Source organism: Conger conger, chromosome 13 (assembly GCF_963514075.1).
Source record: "Conger conger chromosome 13, fConCon1.1, whole genome shotgun sequence".
Taxonomy (NCBI): Eukaryota; Metazoa; Chordata; class Actinopteri; order Anguilliformes; family Congridae; genus Conger; species Conger conger.
This window is the reverse complement of record NC_083772.1, coordinates 43,374,974-43,393,962: the sequence shown is the minus strand read 5'-3', so window position 1 is coordinate 43,393,962 and position 18,989 is coordinate 43,374,974. Positions and strand designations below refer to the sequence as shown.

The window sequence follows — 18,989 nt, the reverse complement described above, 5'->3', positions numbered from 1 at the left end:
GCAGATGGTCAGCTACAGAGAGGCTGTATATGCCAGGAGAAACGTGCCACTGGAGTAACACACAAATGGCTCTGTGGATCTCTCTACGCAGATCAGTAACATATCTATGAAATATAATTACAATATGGACTTATGTTATTGGATAGCTTCAGCACTCAATGTATAATTTATAATTTGAAGAATGCATAGATCAGCAGTGCATGGGAAGTTAGATCCAATGGGCAGGATGAGATTCATTTAAAGGAGTAACATGGTGGTTGGTCACACTTTCTAGGTTTGTATATGCAATTTGCACAAGAGGGCATTGAAGAAACAAGATACAAGTATTAAATATGTCAATTTTTTTGTTTTTGAGAAGAATTTTAAATGTATTGTCCTATTTTCACCGATTGAGAATGTTTTCCTCGTAGTGCATCACACACCCACATGCAAATTCATTGGTTTACAGTGGGTACAACTTTATTAGAAAATTATCAAATCAATGCTAAAGTTTTCGTGCAAATTCGTCAGATTAGGGGAAGAGAGGAAACTAGTAAAACACATTATTTTGAGTATAGGCCAAAGGGTTCAGGAGTTATTGCCCGTCAAAGTTTGAATTTTCAACCCTTTGCTGTAGCACCACCATGTGGCCAATTGAGACCAAATTTGTGAAATCATTTTTTGGTGTACTCCTACATCACTGTGCAAAGTGCAAAGGTTTCACCAGAAAGGCTGCCCTTAAAAGATAAAAGATAAAATCTAAACTTCAGTAGTGAGCAGTAGATTTCAGTCAGCAAGTCCAAAGACAGGTTAGGGACTACACATGAAAATGAGCTCATTAGCTAACTCTGGCATATACACTGAAAACTGAAAATGTTGATTAATGTGCATTGTCCCTCGTAAATAAATATGAATAAATAAATAAAAAATGTACTGTTACTTTGAAGTGTGTTGCTTAGGAGCACAGAGGTGAGCGCTTACCTGCCGTTCAGGTGGTCCTGGCAGCTCCGTACCTCCGTGGAACTAGGGTGGCCACCATCCAACAGCTGCTGTACGATCTGATTGACGTCCAGGATCCTACCCATGAGGCTGTTCATCTCTTGGTCCAGACTCTCGAACCTGAGAAAGGGGGTTGGAGCACCGATGGGGCATTAGCAGGAGGCCAACTTGAAGGACAGACTCAAAAAGCACACTCCTGCAGGTGACACAGTGGCAGGTAATTAGCATCTCGGCACACTCAGGGACCGACATAAACTAAAGCAGAGAAACGAATTACCATTAGTGAAGTACCTTCAAAAAGGGTTGCAGTGTAGGGACTAAACCAACAAACACCTTCCTCCAAATCTCAACCCACCCTGGCCCAGCCAAGCCAAAATAACCCCACCCTAGTCCAGCTCCACCAAATCTAAGCAACGCTCCCCAAACCCAGCTCAGCCAGCCAAAACCACCACACCCCAGCCCAGTTTAGCCCACTCCACCCTAACCCGCCCACCCCAGCCCGGTCCCGCACCTGTGGGACACCACCTCGGCGTCCTCCAGCCTTTCAGGGATGTCCATCTTCTCCAGCCACTGCTCCTTCTCGTCGATCCACACCTCGCAGGCGTTGACCTCGCTGAACATGCGGTAGACGGCCAGCGCGTCGTGCAGCCACTGCTGCCTCAGCACGGACACCTCGGCCACCTCGGTGTAGAGCTGCTCCGCCTCGGCCATGCGCGCCTGCACCTCCTCCAGCTCCCGGTAGCGCAGGGTCAGCCCCACCATGTGTTTGCGCAGCGCCACCACGTGCAGCCGGTGCTTCTCGATGCTCTCGCACACCCCCCGGTGCTTCTTCAGCAGCGACTGCGTGGAGTACTCGTCGTGCCCGAAGTCCTCGCTCGACACCAGCCGGTAGGTGTCCTGCAGCCAGGCCAGGAGGTCGTCCGTCTCCACGTTGAACTGGAAGAAGTTGAGCGCCTCCTGCAGGTTGGCCAGGCGCTGGCCGGCCTGGTCCTCCAGGTGCTTCCACTCGGCCTTCACCTCCATGATCCGCTCCTGGATGTGGCTGGTCCCGAAGCACTTCTGGGTGAGGATCTGCTTGCCCTGCTTCATGGTCTGCTGCAGCAGGGAGCGGCGGGCCAGGAGCTCACCCGCCAGGGTCTTGTGCTTCTGCAGGAGACGCAGCACGCTGCTCAGGTCCTTGCCGAAGGTCTGGGCCGTCAGGATGGAGGTCTTCTCCCGGATCCAGGCCTCGGCCTCCTCCACCTCCTGGAAGAAGGCCCAGAGTTGCCGCGATTCCTCCAGCTCCGAGCGACGCTTGCCGGCCAGCTGCTTCAGCTCCTCCAGGCAGGTGCTGACGTGGTTGACCCGGTTACAGATCACCTGGGGGTCACAGGGCTGGTAGCCTGGGGGTAGAGGTGGGGATGGGGTGGGGGTCGGAGTGGGAATGGTTCAAACAACTGCAGTTTGAATGCGAATCTGAATCTGAATCTGAAAATCCAACAACAAACGTCGATTTTAACTGCTAAAGGAGATTCAAATTCAAGTCCATAACTGGAGCATTGTGCACATGCTTCAAAATCTTTGAAGTGGTGGGAGAAATAATATTATAGCAGTTGGCCTTTAAAATTTGTCATAATCATGTGATTAAAAATATATTTCATGAAACAATATATTTTTATTACACAATTGCCACTAGATAAAGTCTCACAGAAAACCTCAATAGTGTGTCCGGTGCATAACTCACATCATGTTTTTAATTAAGTGTGCCTGTGAACATTTTTATATGTTTGTAACGCAACATTCTAAGCTCTAAGTCCTGGGGCCAGTCATTTGTCCTCACACTATTTAGTATGTGTATGTGTTTATAGTGGGTATGTGGGGGTATGTGTGTGTGTGTTTGCGTGTGAATATTATTTAGTTCACGTAATGTTAATCACCCTGTACCAAGAGGGAAATATCTGTTTGAGAGCATTGACATTTTATTTGATGTGTGATGAATCATAAAACTATAAAAGAAAGCAGCCAAAATGTTGTTACATAAGTAGAGTAGTACTGTGCTGTACAGTAGTACTGGAGATATTATGGCTGCCTCTCAGAGAGCAGCACACCCACACGTGCCCTCTAGTGGGATTCTCCGGAAGTGTTCAGAGAATATCCAGTAAAGGTCACCGGAGAATGATCAATGTTCTGCTACAGAAAACAGATTTAGAATGTGTTCAGAGAATATTGCAGCTCACTTCATTAACCCTTTACTCTCATTGCCTTTATATATTAGTTTGCCTTTGGCAGTAGATTGAGGTAATAGAGGTAATAATTCTGAGATAAACTTGGGCTATAATGAAGACTTACGTTCATTTATTTTTTGAATGTTAAGTGAAGTTATATATAGAACAATATGTAAGTTGTATTACAGACTTACCAGTTAAAAACCCTGTGACCCTGTTTAACCCTGCGACCATTCCGTTTATCTTCCAAAATCACTCATCATATTTTCATACAGACCAAAAGGAATGCTTGACTTCACTGACACAACATTATATAAATTATAGAACTACATGACACCTTTCTAAAATTATTAGGCACAAATGCTCATATTAAACATTACTCTCTCTAAGATTGATTATCAATTATTCATTATTCATTCATTATTTAATTTATAATGAACTTTCTTAAGCATACATATAATATTAAAATATTATGAAAATATTTATGAAACATAAAATAATATTAATCTGCAAATCATATGTACATTTGATTCCAGCTTTTAACTGATGATTAGTTTCAGTCCCACCCAGTGTTTTGTTAAGGGCCCCCGGTTTTCCGGTACCTTCTATGGTGGTGAACTTGAGAGCAGCCGTGTTGAGGGTCTGAACCCTCTCCGCCTGGACTGCGATGTCTGCTTCCTGCAGGCTGTGCTTCTGGAGAAGATCGTCCACCTCCAGGAGATGTTTCCCAAAATCTTTGGATAGGAGCTGAACCTAAGTAAAAAAGAAATTAGAGGGCCTTGTCTAATTGACTTTGGCATATCAGCTGCCTTCACTTTAGCTAATGTGAACTGAAAATAACCAGATTGCAGAGCCACAGTTCTGCCCCCTGGAGTGCTGAAGGTCTAAAGTCCTCCTGCTGTGTTCAACCTTCTGCTGTCTCATCCCCCACATATGTCCCAGTGTCATTGTCAAAAACCCTGTATGTCAATTCTCAGTCAGTTTTCCAGTGCTGACACTTATTCTGCAGATATTTGCATTATGAATATCTCTTATGAAAACGGATGAAGCTGGTCCAAAACCTATTACGGTTTTAAAATGCATGCAAAGCAATCGATTGTTGTTTATTGTGATTGGTGGTATAGTGATTAACATAAAGGTATCTCAATCTAATTTTACTCTACGGTAGCCATGTTTAATGCTGCAGTATGCATGCTCTTTGGCTTGAATTCAATTCTTAATTCTTGTTTTAAATTACTAATAAAAATTAAGAAATGTTGATTGAATACCAGCAGTCATCAGTTTTCATGCCCTGCATCTATCTGCTGATCCCACCAAAGAAATTTCCATAAAAATGCCCAATAAAGGAAGCCTAAAGCTTAGGGGCCAAACCCGGGAGACGTGCTGACCTGCATGTCCTCCATCCAGTCAATCATGTAGACCATCTCCTGGAAGGTCTTCTGCAGGGACAGGTTCTTCTCCAGCCGGGCCTTCCTGGCCACCACCAGCTCTTTCAGCAGACTCCACTGGCCCAGGATGTTCTCCTTGCGGGCGGAGATGCGCCGGATGTCGTAGTATCCCTCCGCCTCCATCTCCCCCGCTAGCTCCACCACCACGTTGACGCGGTCCTCGTACGAGGAAATGTCCGCTTCGATGGCCTCGTGCTTCTTCATGGCAGCCTCCACCGCGGGCAGGTCGTAGCCAAAGTTGTCCTGGTGAATATCAGGGGTTTGGTCAGAGAAAGAGGAGATCATAAACTGCAAAGTGAAATAATTGCCCACCTGGTGCTCGTAATGAGGGGACCACAAGGTGACCAGAGCTGGCAGAACAGAGTGGGTTTTCTGGGGTGTAGGGAGCAATTAAAGATGTATAGTGGGGCAGTCCCCTTAGCAGCCTTGAATGCCAACACTAGCGCCTTGAAGGGGATGCGTGCATCAATAGGCAGCCAGTGCAGGGCGATTAAAAGTAGGCTGACATGAGCCGACCTGGGTGACTGGTGGCCAAGCTGGCTGCGGCATTCTGGGCCAGCTGGAGGGGCTTGATGGCACAAGCTGGGAGACCAACCAGGAGGGAGTTACCAGTACCTGAGACACGAGACGCTGGTTCTCGTTCAGCCACGCCTGCCTCATGGTGGTCTTGTGGTCGAAGCGTTGGGCAAGGAGCTCCAACTTCTCCTGGCGAATCAGCTCCATTCTCAAAGCCACGCCCCTCTCGTGCTCCGCCTTCTCCAGCCTTTCCCATGCCTAGCATTCCAGCAACCAAGAGCAAAGACTGACTGACTGTAATGATCCACATAGCCACCGTAATGGTGCATTTAGGTAAAATAGAACAGTTGTGAGTCTGTCTTAATTCAGCAGTCGAAAGTAACTAATAGGGTCTCATCTGAACAATCACATCAACCCATGTAGGCATATTTATTAGAGTAAGTCTATAAACACAGATATCAGTACTGAGCTTAGCGGCCCTGGCTAAGCTGTTAGCCTGTGGAAGCAAAACCACACGCCTTGCAGGCATCGCACCTTGTTAATATCAGAGATGAGCTTCCCTTCATGAGGCATGTATAGCTTCTGGTTGTTGGCTCGGAGTTTGCTTTGGATTGTGAAAAGAAGAACCTCCAGATTTCCCTTCTCCTGGAACCTTGGAATAACACACAGAACATTACATTCATAACATCACATCACATTACTTGTCCAGAGCAACTTACTGTTCTATCAAAAGTGGCGATAAAAGTAAACACCAATGTACAGTTACCTATCTTTACAAAGTTCTACCTATAACATGGATATTCCAGAAGGAAATTCAAGAAGAAAAAAAGAGGAACAGTCAGTAATATTCCTCAATAAAGTTAAAGATAATGATAAAAAAGAATGCTGGTGAGATTTTCTAAATCTTGTAATGTCCTAACAAGCAATTCTCTGCTTTCATTTTTTATTTCTGTTTTTCAGGATTTTTCTATTGCATAATAAAATAAAACAGTCACACAAAAGTACAGAAGTTCCTAAAAATAATTCTGTGTATTCCTGTATTAAGGTTAATGGTTTTCTTATTTTCTCATGAAGTATGTTGAAGCATTGAAAAAAGCTTATGTTGCGCTGGGGTCATTTCCAGTTTTTCACTTTGTTCCGGTGCCACTGCATTTTATGTCACCTGTTACATCATTACAACTGACCATGTCTGCTCTGTACCAATGCAACGCCTAGGCAGAGTATCTAGGTTTACTAGTAAAGTCATTTTAACCGACTTTCTCCCACCATTATTGTAGCTTGATGAACAAGATGACCTATGGCACAGGCCAGCCTTAAAGCGGTCCAGATGTCACTGCCTCCATTTCCCGAAGGGAACAGATGTCAGTATTATTGTGCAGAGAGATGGCCACCGTTCCAGAAGACTGACATTCCCTCTGCTTTAACAGACACCCACCCTGACCAGTGCTTTTTTACCATAAATGGCACCAGTGAAAAGTCATCTGCAAACAGTGCACGGCTGGCAATGGATGGCTGGCTCCAACCACAACTAAGAAAACACTTGCAATGAACCTTTCACTTGTCAATGTAAATTACAATGCATGTCTGTGTGTTTGTGGTGTGTCTGCTCATAAAATAATGTTTATTAAGAATATTTTAAAAAATATTATTTCAATTTCCCCCCCATATGAATATCAGTTGGATATTTCGTTCCAGTTATCAGGGTGAGACATGGCATTGATATCATACAGCTTATTCCTTCTAACAGTGTTGCCAGGAACCATAAAAACAAGGCTGCATCACAACAGTGGTTTCACTGCAGAGGAAATTGTTCATAACATAATGGACCATAATGGAGAACAGTGAGCACAAAGCCAAAGCTGGCAGTAATTATGTGTTATGGAAGGTAACAAGCTGAGTTTCCATCCAAATCTTTCTCCAATATTGAGCAAATTTCCAAGCAAAAGTCAGCAAAAGAAAATGAGAATGTGTTTCCATCAACTAACTGTTTTGCGAATGTTCTGAAGAGGGCGCAACAAGATTACTCAAAAGAGTGCCAGCTTGGGCCAGCTAGAGATCTTGGGGAGGGTCTCTGGACCAGCTGTCAGAAGGATGTGACCTAAGTTCCCATCAAATCATAATTTAAAAAAAAAATCTGTTTCCGTCACTTTCCATCACCTTTTTGCATCTTGTCTCTATCCATAAGGCATTTTCACTGCAGTTTTCCTGTGCGCAAAATTCAAATTTCAAATAAAAACATTTGAATAGAAACCCCACTAAGGACAACAGTGTCCAGTCTACACAGTGCACACCTTCAGCAACATGGAGACCCCTAGTGGCAATAATGGTCTACAGTGGCCTGTGGGCAGAAGATGGATGCTTACTTGATGGGTTTCTCGATGGTGCAGTAGGTGGTGAAAGCCTGGAGCTGCTGCTGCACACCGGTCAGAGAGTTGGCAAACTTCTGGTTGCTGATGATGCCGATGGTCTTCTCGATCCACTCCAGGAGCTCGGAGGCCAGGGCTTCGTAGCGCTCGATGATCTTCTCTGCCTCAATGGCATTGTCCAAGACCTATTACCAATTCAAGTGAAAATATTGAATTGGTTTCCCTGTCTCCCCCAACACCTATGCTATACACCCATCCTTTTTCTCTCCCTGTTTGGATTGCACAGTTATATTCATCAGTTGTGCTCAATGCTGCAGCATCTGCTATCAGTTTGACAGCATGCAGACAAGCACATACTGAACATACCTCTGAACATACCTCTGAAAGACATTATTACAGTCCCCACCTCTTATCAAAGAGCAGTTCTCGAGTTCAGTTCACACAGACATGAGTGAAAGGATGACACTTTATGCGCAACTTCAGCAAGTAGACTGGGTGACTGAACCCTCCTTCCCCGGAAGGCACTATGGCCAATTATGTGTCACCTTGTTGGTCTACTGGCCACAGTTGGTAATGGAATGTTCAGGCAGAGGGTTGTTGCCTAACAAGATCCACCCAGCAGTCCCACGGTCGATAAGTTTGAAAACTTTATATACAGTGTGAGCTAAGATGAACCTTACTATAATGGACATACATATCCATTCTAAATTTTATTCTACTCATTATAATAAAATAGATAATACAGCATAAGTAATTAATGATACAAAATGAATGGGGTTGCCAGTTCTATAAATGGTATTTTACCTGAGCATGAATGAAATCAACATGACCATGGAAAATATTAAACATAATTTGTAATGGATTTTGTATTTGTAATTTCCTACAATTTTACAGTCCACTGAAAAAAGACATCTGACACCCAGTGTTTCACCACTTTCCTAACCTTTCCTATCCTCTTCCCTTCCACTGCCAGGGCCTTCATTTTGGAGAAATAATGATAGAAGGACACAACATAGGTAATGATGGACTTCTCATCTGGGTTTTCCGTGTTCACATCTGAAGAGGAATAGAGAAGAATGAGGTTAGTCAGGAATAATGCATTCATTCCGACAAACAACTTTTTAGTGAATGTATTTGTAAAGCATCAACGTTTATATTACCAGCATTCATCAGACGTTCTTATCCAGAGCGACTTACACAGCTTTTGATTTGATTTGAATAAATTATGGGTATACAAATAGTCAAACATGTTCAATTTGGCATGTTACCTTGAGCCCAGAGGATGACAAATCAAAGTGTGATACAAAACACTACTTTCCAACATGGTCCTCGATGGAAGACAAGTAACACTAATTAAATGACAGTAAAGCAGTAAGAATACTTCATAAAAGGTACAACAGGAGTGCCCTACCTTTGAGTCAAATCTACAATCATTAGGCTAAAAGGCTAATATAACCATTACACTACACTGCCACCAAGTGACTCTTTCCAATAGTCACATAAATTAACTGAAAAAAAATGAATTCTTTAGAGCCAGGATGAATGAAATGAAATATTCTTAATGTTCCATTCTCCGTGTTTCTATCTCATGAGAAACTCTTTTGCCAATGACACCTAACTCTTTCTTTCCTGCTGGGCTGACATCTCTGCGTGGATAACCTCCCACCACCTGAAGCTTAACCTTGGCAAGACTGAGCTTCTCTACATCCCTGCTAAGTTCACTCCGACAATCGACCTCTCACTGACTGTTGAGGACTTTGTAGTATCCCCCTCCCATACGGCCAAGAATCTTGTGATGACCCTCGATGACCATCTCACCAGTGCTCTACACATATCCTCCACTGCCACAACCAGTAGGTTCTTCTGCCATAACATATGCTATAGCCATAATCTCCTGATGGAGAAAGCTACCCAGCTCCTAGCTGCCAATTACTGTTGCTCCCTCCTGGTTGGGCTCCCAGCTTTTGCCATCAAGCCCCTCCAGCTGGCCCAGAATGCCGCCGCCTGCCTACCAGTCAGCACAGATCAGCTCATGTCAGTCTACTTTTCATCACCCTCCACTGGCTGCCTATTGATGCACGCATCCCCTTCAAGGCGCTAGTGTTGGCATTCCAGGCTGCTAAGGGGATAGCCCCACTATACATCTTTAATTGCTCCCTACACCCCAACAAGACCACTCCGGTCTGCCAGCTCTGGTCACCTTGTGGTCCCCTCATGATGAGCACCAGGTGGGCAAGCTGCACGTTCATGCCTGTTCTCTGTTCTGGTTCCTGTGTTGAAGAACTTCTGCACTTGTAAGTGGCTTTGGATTTTTCCAGCGGAGGTTCTCTTTAAGGTTTAGACTGTTCCAGAGTCTCCGGTCCCTGTCATTAGTCCTCGCCTTTCTTCACTCTTTCGGCTCCATGCTGTCACTCAGCGTTCAAACTGGAGCACACATGCCTTCCGGTCAAAGGTCACAAAACGCCACATTTCTCATAGGAATGTGTACTTTTCAAAAGACAGCACTGTAATCCATGTCCCAGCTGCGTGTCTGAGTGTTCAGCACAGCAGCTGGGGGAAAGTCTGTTGCAAGGCTGCGACAGGGACATCCACAGGGAGGGAACCCAGGGATCAGAAAACGCAGCTCCAACCGCTACTGAGCACCACATGAGCTGCCATTTCGCCTTGATCTGAAGAGGGCTTTGATGTTGAAAAGACACACGGTGTCACTGGGTAGGTCCACAGAATCAATGAGGTCATGCATGTGTCAGTCTCCGGTTATGAATGCTCTCACGTAGTCGAGCAGTACAGATTCACAAGGATGTTTCTGGCCTAAGTGACCCCATTTGGTAAAATGACCTTTGCTAAGCACATAATTCCACAAGACACGTTCATTGTCGGACATAAATTGGTTTGACTCGATGGCCAAAATAAACATTGTTCGCCTCCCAAATGGCAATGACAGTGCTACAGTATCTTTGAGTACAAGTTGTGCCTTACTGCCTGGACATAGTTCGAATGTTAGTTATAGCCTGGGCCAGGTCATTGGCCATGTGAGACATATACAGCCACATGTGGAATCATCCAACCATCCAATCATCCCTACCAGCAGTCCAGGGAAAATCTGGAAATAAAATGTCTGTACTATCCTTTGTTCAAATTCTGGCTGAATCCTTCCTCTCTGATCGAGATCTCTATGATTCCACAATAACATTGTTCCATTCCGGATGTTATACTGGATAGGGTGGCTATACGTCAATTGAACAGGATGACGTCTATCATTACCACCATCATCATCATCATCTATCTGGCTATATGTCAATAAAACAATTTAGTCTCTCTACATGTGTGACTAAGCCTGCTGAGAGGAGAGCTGACCTTCAGGGTCCAGGAGTTTGGTGAGCCCCAGGTTCTGCTCTGCGATGTTGAAGGCCTGCTGGAGGTTGTGTGTAGCATTGGATTTGGTAAGCTTGTGGAACTCGATGAGGTCAGGCCTGCAGGATGGAAGAAAACCATACCCTTGAGAACGGCATCAGTGACAGAAGAGGGGTGGTGATTTGAGCTTGTGAAAGGTGCTTTGGCACAAGGGCACATTACCAAGTGTGACATCATCATGGACAACATGCAGAAAAACACCCACCCTGGAGGACAAACCTCATACGCAGAAAGTCTGTCATATGTCATATTCAAAGTGATAATGAATAGATACACATGTACATACTGTTTCCACATCAAGGCAAAAGCAATATAAGCTGCTCAAAAAAATGAAGGGAACACTTAATCATCACAGTGTAACACCAAGTCAGTTAAACTTCAGGGATATCAATCTGTCCATTTAGGAAGCACAAGTGATTGTGAATCAATTTCACCTGCTTTGGTGCAAATGAAAGTGACAGCAGGTGCAATGGAGATGCAAAAGCAAGACAACCCCCAAAAAGGCAATGGTTTTACATGTGGTGGCCACGGACAGTTGCTCTCAGATCCTTCCTGACTGATTCTTCTCTAGTTTTGCAAGTGTCCTTGTCACAACTGGTAGGCGGTTGCACTGGTAGTCCAGCTCCTCCAGGAATTGCTGTGTCTCCCAGCACAGTCTCAAGAGCATGGAGGAGATACCAGGAGACCGGCTGTTACACAAGGAGAGCAGGACAGGGCCGTAGAAGGGCATCAACCCAGCAGCAGGACCGGTATCTGCTCCTTTGTGCAAGAAGGAACAGGAGGAGCACTACCAGAGCCCTACAAAATGACCTCCAGCAGGCTACAGGTATGCATGTTTCTGACCAAACTGTCAGAAACAGACTCCATGAGGGTGGCATGAGGGCCCGATGTCCTCTAGTGGGACCTGTGCTCACAGCCCAGCACCATGCAGCTCGATTGGCATTCGCGAGAGACCACCAGAATTGGCAGGTCCGCCATTGGCGCCCTGTTCTCTTCACAGATGAGAGCAGGTTCACACTGAGCATATGTGACAGGCGTGAAAGTCTGGAGACTCCGTGGTGAACATTATGCTGCCTATAACATCATCCAGCATGACCGGTTTGGCAGTGGGTCAGTGATAGTCTGGGGAGGCATATCCTTGAGGGTTGCACAGACCTCCATGTCATAGCCAATGGTACCCTGACTACTGTTAGGTACCGGGATGAAATCCTCAGACCGATTGTCAGACCTTACGCTGGTGCAGTGGGCCCTGGGTTCTTCCTGGAGCAGGACAATGCCCGGCCTCATGTGGCCTGAGTGTGTAGGCAGTTCCTGGATGAGGAAGGTATTGATGCCATTGACTGGCCCTCACGTTCCCCTGACCTAAATCCAATCGAGCACCTATGGGTTATGTATCGGTGCGTCCATCGCTGCCAAGTACCGCCACAGACTGTCCAGGAGCTCAATGATGCCCTGATCCAGGTCTGGGAGGAGATCCCCCAGGACACCATCTGTCGACTGATCAGGAGCATGACCAGACGTTGTCGGGAGTGTGTACAGGCACACAGGGGCCGTACACACTACTGAGTCACATGAGTCGCCATGATAAAATTCAAGTTGGATCAGCCTGTGATTAAAAAAGTTTTCTTTATCGGTGTGATTTTGAATCCAGCCCTCAATGGGTTGATGATTTTGGTTTCCTTTGTCCGTTGTTATGTCATTTTGTTCTCAATAAATTATACAATGTACATCAGTAAAGATTTTCAACTTGAATACATTGTTCATCAAGCTCTGATGTGTCCGTTAAGTGTTCCTGAAATTTTTTTGAGCAGTGTATTTGGCTTGCATGCAGTGGATAGACAGTGTCGTACCTGACTTGGGTTAACTACCCAATTGTCCAGCATGGAAATTAAACCTACAGCACTTCTGTGGAAGCTTTACACAGACTCATCAGTATCTGCACAAGTACTGCAACATCCGCTATACAATTGCACCATCCACTACAGAAACTTATCCGGGCACCATCCAGCACATAACCTCACCTGTGTCTGTGGATGAGGGCGTTGAAGGCCAGGCCATCTTTCCAGCAGGTGGTGAAGTTCTGGATGTTGACCTCTGAATACCTGCAAGTCCACACAGCACATCCACTTTTCACCACATTTGAGAGAACCCACTCATCACAGGAAATAAGCTATTTTCCTATTGTCAACAGAACACATCAGCACAGGAAATAAAAGAAGATAACTTCTTAGTACATACGGAACATGCCACAAACCAAACTGACATGCCAGAAACAACTAAGCAACTTCATACTCAAATTAAAATGTGTCAAATTTAGTCTTGTATGTCAAATACAAAAGATAATAATAAAGAAATTAATCACATACCAGTGAGGGCAAAAGCAGAAACTTTTCCACATTGAAATTTGAGCCCTGGTCCCCAGACTCACCCTGCTGTTTTCATCTGACACCAGAGGAGGAGGGCATCCTTGGCTGAACGGGTCTCTCTGTTGTCTTCCGTCTCAATCTTGATCACCTGGATCTATGTAGAAGGAGGAGAAGGAAGAGGAGGAGGAGGAAGAAAGCAATACCCAGTGAACATTTTTTGGTGAAAAGTGTCTATTTGTTCAGGTGAAAACCTGGCAATGATTGACAGGTAAGACCTGGGCTATCGTGGGGTTAACCTAGACCATTTATGTCAAAATGTCTCTCAGCCTAGATTACCACCCCTCTAAATGTCTCCAGGTGCATCTAAAAAAAATTGAATATCGTGGAAAAGGACATTGATTCCTCAAACTTTCATATATTCGAGATTCATTCACATAAATATTTGAAGCCTCTTTTTGTTTTAATCTTGATGATTATGGCTCAAAAATCCAGTATCTCAAATATTAGAATATCAAAAAAAGGATTTATAATAACGAAATGTCAACCTTCTGAAATATATGTGTATGTTCATTTATACATTCAATACTCAAGACATAATTATCAAGATTAAAACAAAAAAAGGCTTGAAATATTTCACTTTATGTGGAATGAATCTAGAATATATGAAAGTGTCACTTTTTGAAATAAATTACTGAAAAAAATGAAAATTTTCACTATATTCTAATTTTTGGGGATGCACCTGTGTGTTCTAGCTTTTGGTCACTGAGCAACTATCTATCACTCCCCTAATGCGCTGGTACTGGATCTGAGAAATGTTCTGAGATCCAATAGCAGCTAATTCCCAACACCTTGTGTATGACTGCTTCGTGAGGTGGCCCCTACAATGATGTCACTGTGTTACTGATCTTGAACACGACACACATCTCTTAAGATCCACAGCAGAGGGTCAGCAGGGGAAGTCTCATTGCATCTAAACACTGCATATGACACTATACATTACTGGACTACACATGAGCATGCTTGTAGTCCGGCTGGACAACAGAACAATATACGGTAGAAAACAACACACTTTATTGGTCACTGTGATGTACAGTGTGCATACAGACATTTTTGCTGAATATATCATATTACGGCATCAATATTTCAATCCAGGGCTTATTGTTTTCCTGAATACCGCCCAGCTCATACTGCGAATAACAGTCAGCCTGCATTTGTTTACAGAATGAGGTTCACAGATGTTTGCAGAGCCATCACATACGGTTTGGTTGCCCCCGGTAACTATCCAACATTTCTTCACACATTAGAGTCATGGCGCCGTCTTGGCCCGCTGAATCACGAGGCGTACTCGCGGTGACAGCCGTTTCCCCATCGCGTCACTCTGATGCCAATCCTCTAACAGACAGACAGGCTGCCTCAATCCAAATCACCAGCCCAGCACACACTTCAGGGTCATTGAGAGAGACCGCTACCAAGCTCCATGTAGGAGATAGGGAAAGGAACTAAAGTATTTGTACAATAATCTGGTGTATAAGCAACATGTACACTCTGAAAATGGGTGAGTAATGTCATTAAAATTTGCAACATTTTCATATGTGCTGCATGTTAATGCATACCTGTAAAACGAAATACTCTGTATAAAGTATATTTTTTATTGTTCTTTTTGTTGTTGGGTGTAACATTTAATAATAGCCTAATATGGTGTTACACACAACACATGCATACAGTAGCATGAATGTATATATTTTGATTATGAATTTTTATCCTCAGATGTATGGTCAAGGTTTGGGCTCATGACCAGAACCGCACATGGTACATACATTATCGGACCTGTTCATCATTGCAAAGGTGTTGCTATTGTTTGTTCAGCCGGCAGCTGGGTGACTGACAGTAGAATTAACTTTATAACCCACTTAAACAGCCAGCATCCTCAGGATTACAGGAGATATTGGACCACGAGTCCCGAGTGCCACTTGGGATTCAAACCTGTGCCACTAAGGTTCAGAGGACCGTGATAACTGCTATCCCATACTGCTGCTTCATGATGAGATGGTGCTGGTGTGATGATGATGGTGGTCGTCATGATGATTATCATGATAATGATTATGATTATATCGGTGATGATGATGGTGATGACAATGATGATGATGGTGACGATGATGATGATGATGGTGATGGTGATGGTGATGAGGATGAAGGTGGTGAAGATGACAAGGATGAAGATGATGATGATGATGATGATGATGGTGATGGTGATGGTGATGATGAGGATGAGGATGATGATGATGATGATGGTGATGATGAGGATGATGATTATGATGATGATGATGATGGTGATGATGAGGATGATGATTACGATAATGATGATAATGATGATGATGTTACACGGAGAGCGTAAAGACAATGTGACCCCGGTAATGCTGTCCCAGTTATTATGATCATCATGAGTTTTGGATAGGCACTGGTTACAAATGCTGTTAAGATTAGCACTGCAGTAGTAATCACGCCCAGTGGCTGCCTTCTGAAAGCACCTTTCTCACACTCTGCCCTATCCTGCTCTCCTTCATCACAGCTGTCTGCTCTCTCCCTCTCTCACTCCCTCTCTCTCCCTCTCTCTCTCTCTCTCTCTCTCCCTCTCTCCCTCTCTCTACTCTCCTTCCTGTGTGTCTGCAGCATTGGCCAGTGCTGTACCTGCTGACGGGGCAAAGTAAACTCTGACAGAGCAAGAAGAGAGAGAGGCGGGAGGGGGTGAGAGGGGAAAGAGAGAGGGAAAGGGGGAGGGCAGAGAGAGAGGGAATGAGAGTATGAGGGCGAGAGAATGATGGGGAGACAGGGGGAATGAGGGCAAAAGAAGGAGAAGGGGAGAGAGGGAGAGTGGAGAGGAGGGGGAGGGAGGGAACGAGAGTAAGCGGGCGAGAGAGTGATGGGTAGAGAGGGAATGCGGGAGGGGGAGAGAGGAGAGGAGGGATAGGTGGAATGAGAGTAGGAGGGAGAGAGAATCGGGGGGAGCAGGAGAGACAGAAGGAAGGCACAAGGTAAAGAAAAGGGAGGAGCAGGAAGAGAGGGAAGGAAGGAGAAAAGAGAGGGTGAGGAGGAAGTCTAGCAACCGAAACCCCACACACACCCCATGTCCCGAGCCCACTGGTCTCTCCCTACAGCGAGTTTCCAACACCTTGGCCTTTCTACTAACGGACCTTTGCCAAGAACGCCCAAGCTAACACGACAAGCTAGCATTAACTACTGGACTGGGTAGGGGGCAGGGGGCAAGTGAAAGACGAGATGGACAGACCTTGTGACCCGCCTCCTCCACCCAGGGCCAGCTCGGTCGCCCCAACCGCGTTCTAACAATCAGCCCGCCCTCCATCACCCCCCCCCTGACCTCCCGGAGCGCTAACGTGCTACTCACGTGTCCGACGCCGCGGTTCGGTTGCGTCCCGCTTGGCGTGAGCGTCCTGCGCGCTGCCCTCTCCGGCCTGCCGCTCCTCAGTGCGGAGGCCAGGGGCGGAGTGACATTCAGCCGTCACCCCCGGCGACGTCACGCTTTGATGATGCGCCGTGATCGGCGCCTCTCCCCCTCCGTTCAACTTATTTATAAACCGCTCTGCTGTCGGGCCTAGCGGAATATGATCTCCCCACGTATCCCCGCATCAGCAGAGGCGATTCTGCCTCTTTTTGTTGTGAAGCAAAATGGGCCAGTCACCGCAGAGCTTTGCCCCAATCAAAAAGCAGCACGCTAGTTAAATTAAACTGAGCTTTTCCAGCCATGTCTAAATAACTTCCTGACTTGGATATGTAGAGGCCCCGCTCCAAGAGAATTGCTCCAAAATCTATGTACTTCTACCATCTATGTCTGTGTTTTTAGGTACAAGAATGAGCTGTAAAAAAAACAAAAATGGTCACCATCTCTTTCTGCCACTCACAAGTGCTGCCATTTTGATTTCAACACTTTTGGGTGAACCTGATAGGGAAAGATGAAGATGAAGATGAAGATGAAGTTGTACGAAAACACCACAGACTGATGGTATGTGGTGTCTGCTGTCACCATCACCATAGTAAAACTGATCTAAGACAGGCCAAGACAGTATTTAAAAGTTCCATGGGATCTTCTTAGTGACCACAGAAAATCAGGACCTGGTTTAATGCGTCATCCTAAAACAGCAGCCTCACTGTATGCGGCATTTTGGCTCGAAAGAAGAGTGCCACCTACTGGCCCCACAACACCTTTTCTGGAAACTCCCTTATCCAAAGCTTTGTGCTGGATATTTACTGAAGCACTTCCAAAATCATTCCCAAACCAAAATGTGCCTACACAGGTCACATGTTTATTCCAGCAGCAGATCTAAATAAGAAACATCTCACACACAATCCTGATTTTCATGCACACACACACACACACACACACACACACACACACACACAAGCAGACTCTCAAGCAGTACGGTCAGGCCACCTGGAAGCGAAGGATGATGGTCCAAATGAGGCCCAGGGTGAGGCGGTGGTTGCCGTCGACGATGTCGTGCGACCCCACGTTCTCCAGGTGCACGCGCTGCTCCTTCAGGAACTGCAGGGCCTTGTCCACGTTCTCCAGGCAGTGGATCCGCATGCGGCCCCTCGTGGGTCTGGGCTGAGGAGCCGGGGAGAACACGGTGTGAAAAACCAAACGCGGCTCGAGGACTCGTTCATTATCAGCCAGCGGGAGAAGACATTCACAAACAATCACGGCTTCAAAGGTGTGCACAGGTCTTTTTTAAGGTTTTATTTTTTACGGCTTTTTCACATTTACTGGACAGTACAGCATAGAGTTACAGGAAGAATGGGGGGCGAGAGAGAGGGGAAGACATGTGACAAAGGTTGTGCAGTCGAATCAATAAGCAACGAAAGTCCAAATAAGTCCACTAAAAGCCCATAACAAATCACCAGCTAGACCAACTTTAGTATCTAACTAACTAGTTACAATGTAACATTTAGTGTGGACTGAACACCCTAACCTGCAATCAAATTTACATTATACTGGTGCAACAGGCTGCTGATGAATAAATACTGAACATATACTTTCTGATGACACTCTCACATGTTCCATGACACTCTACTCAATGTCCACTTAATCGTGATACATTCCTTCCCAGATAGCAAGCGATTTCAGGCCAGAGTCGCTTGCTATCTGGGTTTACTTTTACTCTTCATTCTATTTTAAGAAAGAGCCCGAAAATAAGTTTCAGAGAGATATATTCGGTACGTATTTTCCCCCGGAAACAAGTTTTCCTGGCCTCAAAGAAACAACTAGTCAGAAGCTGCTGATATCCCAGTCGACACACGCAACATTGCAGCAGCTCAACGTTTCATCAATAATGAACAATGTGACACATCACAGCAGGGTTAGGTTCTCACAAACGTTCCAGTGCTTAAATTAGCCGAAATACACAGGAGATACACTGGAGCAAAATAAATTAATTCCAAATTAACACTAATTAATAAAACTGAAAAAGACAGACACCTAAAAGACAAGGGTAAAAGTGCAAGAGCAGTTTAGCTAAGACACCTCATTTATTAACCATAGGTGTCTGACGTCATCAGATTTGATTGATAGATGCACTTTCTTTGCTGTCAAATATGACCTTAAAGCACCAGCAGAACCATATAGAAGAGCGCATACATTTTAATAAATTTCATTTTAATTGCATGACTTTGATTGGAATCTGG

At 45.1% G+C, this 18,989-nt stretch overlaps 1 protein-coding gene across 1 annotated transcript in view; it reads right to left on the bottom strand.

Annotated features, from left to right (window-relative positions):
* The window catches only part of LOC133107681 (spectrin beta chain, non-erythrocytic 4-like), a 71,120-nt gene that overhangs the window by 47,632 nt on the left and 4,499 nt on the right, over positions 1-18,989 (bottom strand). Inside the window, exons 3-14 of the mRNA XM_061216751.1 lie at positions 17,740-17,913; positions 13,355-13,446; positions 12,948-13,028; positions 10,870-10,985; positions 8,456-8,568; positions 7,510-7,697; positions 5,681-5,798; positions 5,246-5,404; positions 4,571-4,873; positions 3,785-3,935; positions 1,490-2,360; positions 961-1,098 (exon numbers count right to left, since the gene is read on the bottom strand). Coding sequence (XP_061072735.1) covers positions 961-1,098; positions 1,490-2,360; positions 3,785-3,935; positions 4,571-4,873; positions 5,246-5,404; positions 5,681-5,798; positions 7,510-7,697; positions 8,456-8,568; positions 10,870-10,985; positions 12,948-13,028; positions 13,355-13,446; positions 17,740-17,913 — 2,504 coding nt within the window. The remainder of the gene's footprint in view (positions 1-960; positions 1,099-1,489; positions 2,361-3,784; positions 3,936-4,570; positions 4,874-5,245; positions 5,405-5,680; positions 5,799-7,509; positions 7,698-8,455; positions 8,569-10,869; positions 10,986-12,947; positions 13,029-13,354; positions 13,447-17,739; positions 17,914-18,989) is intronic.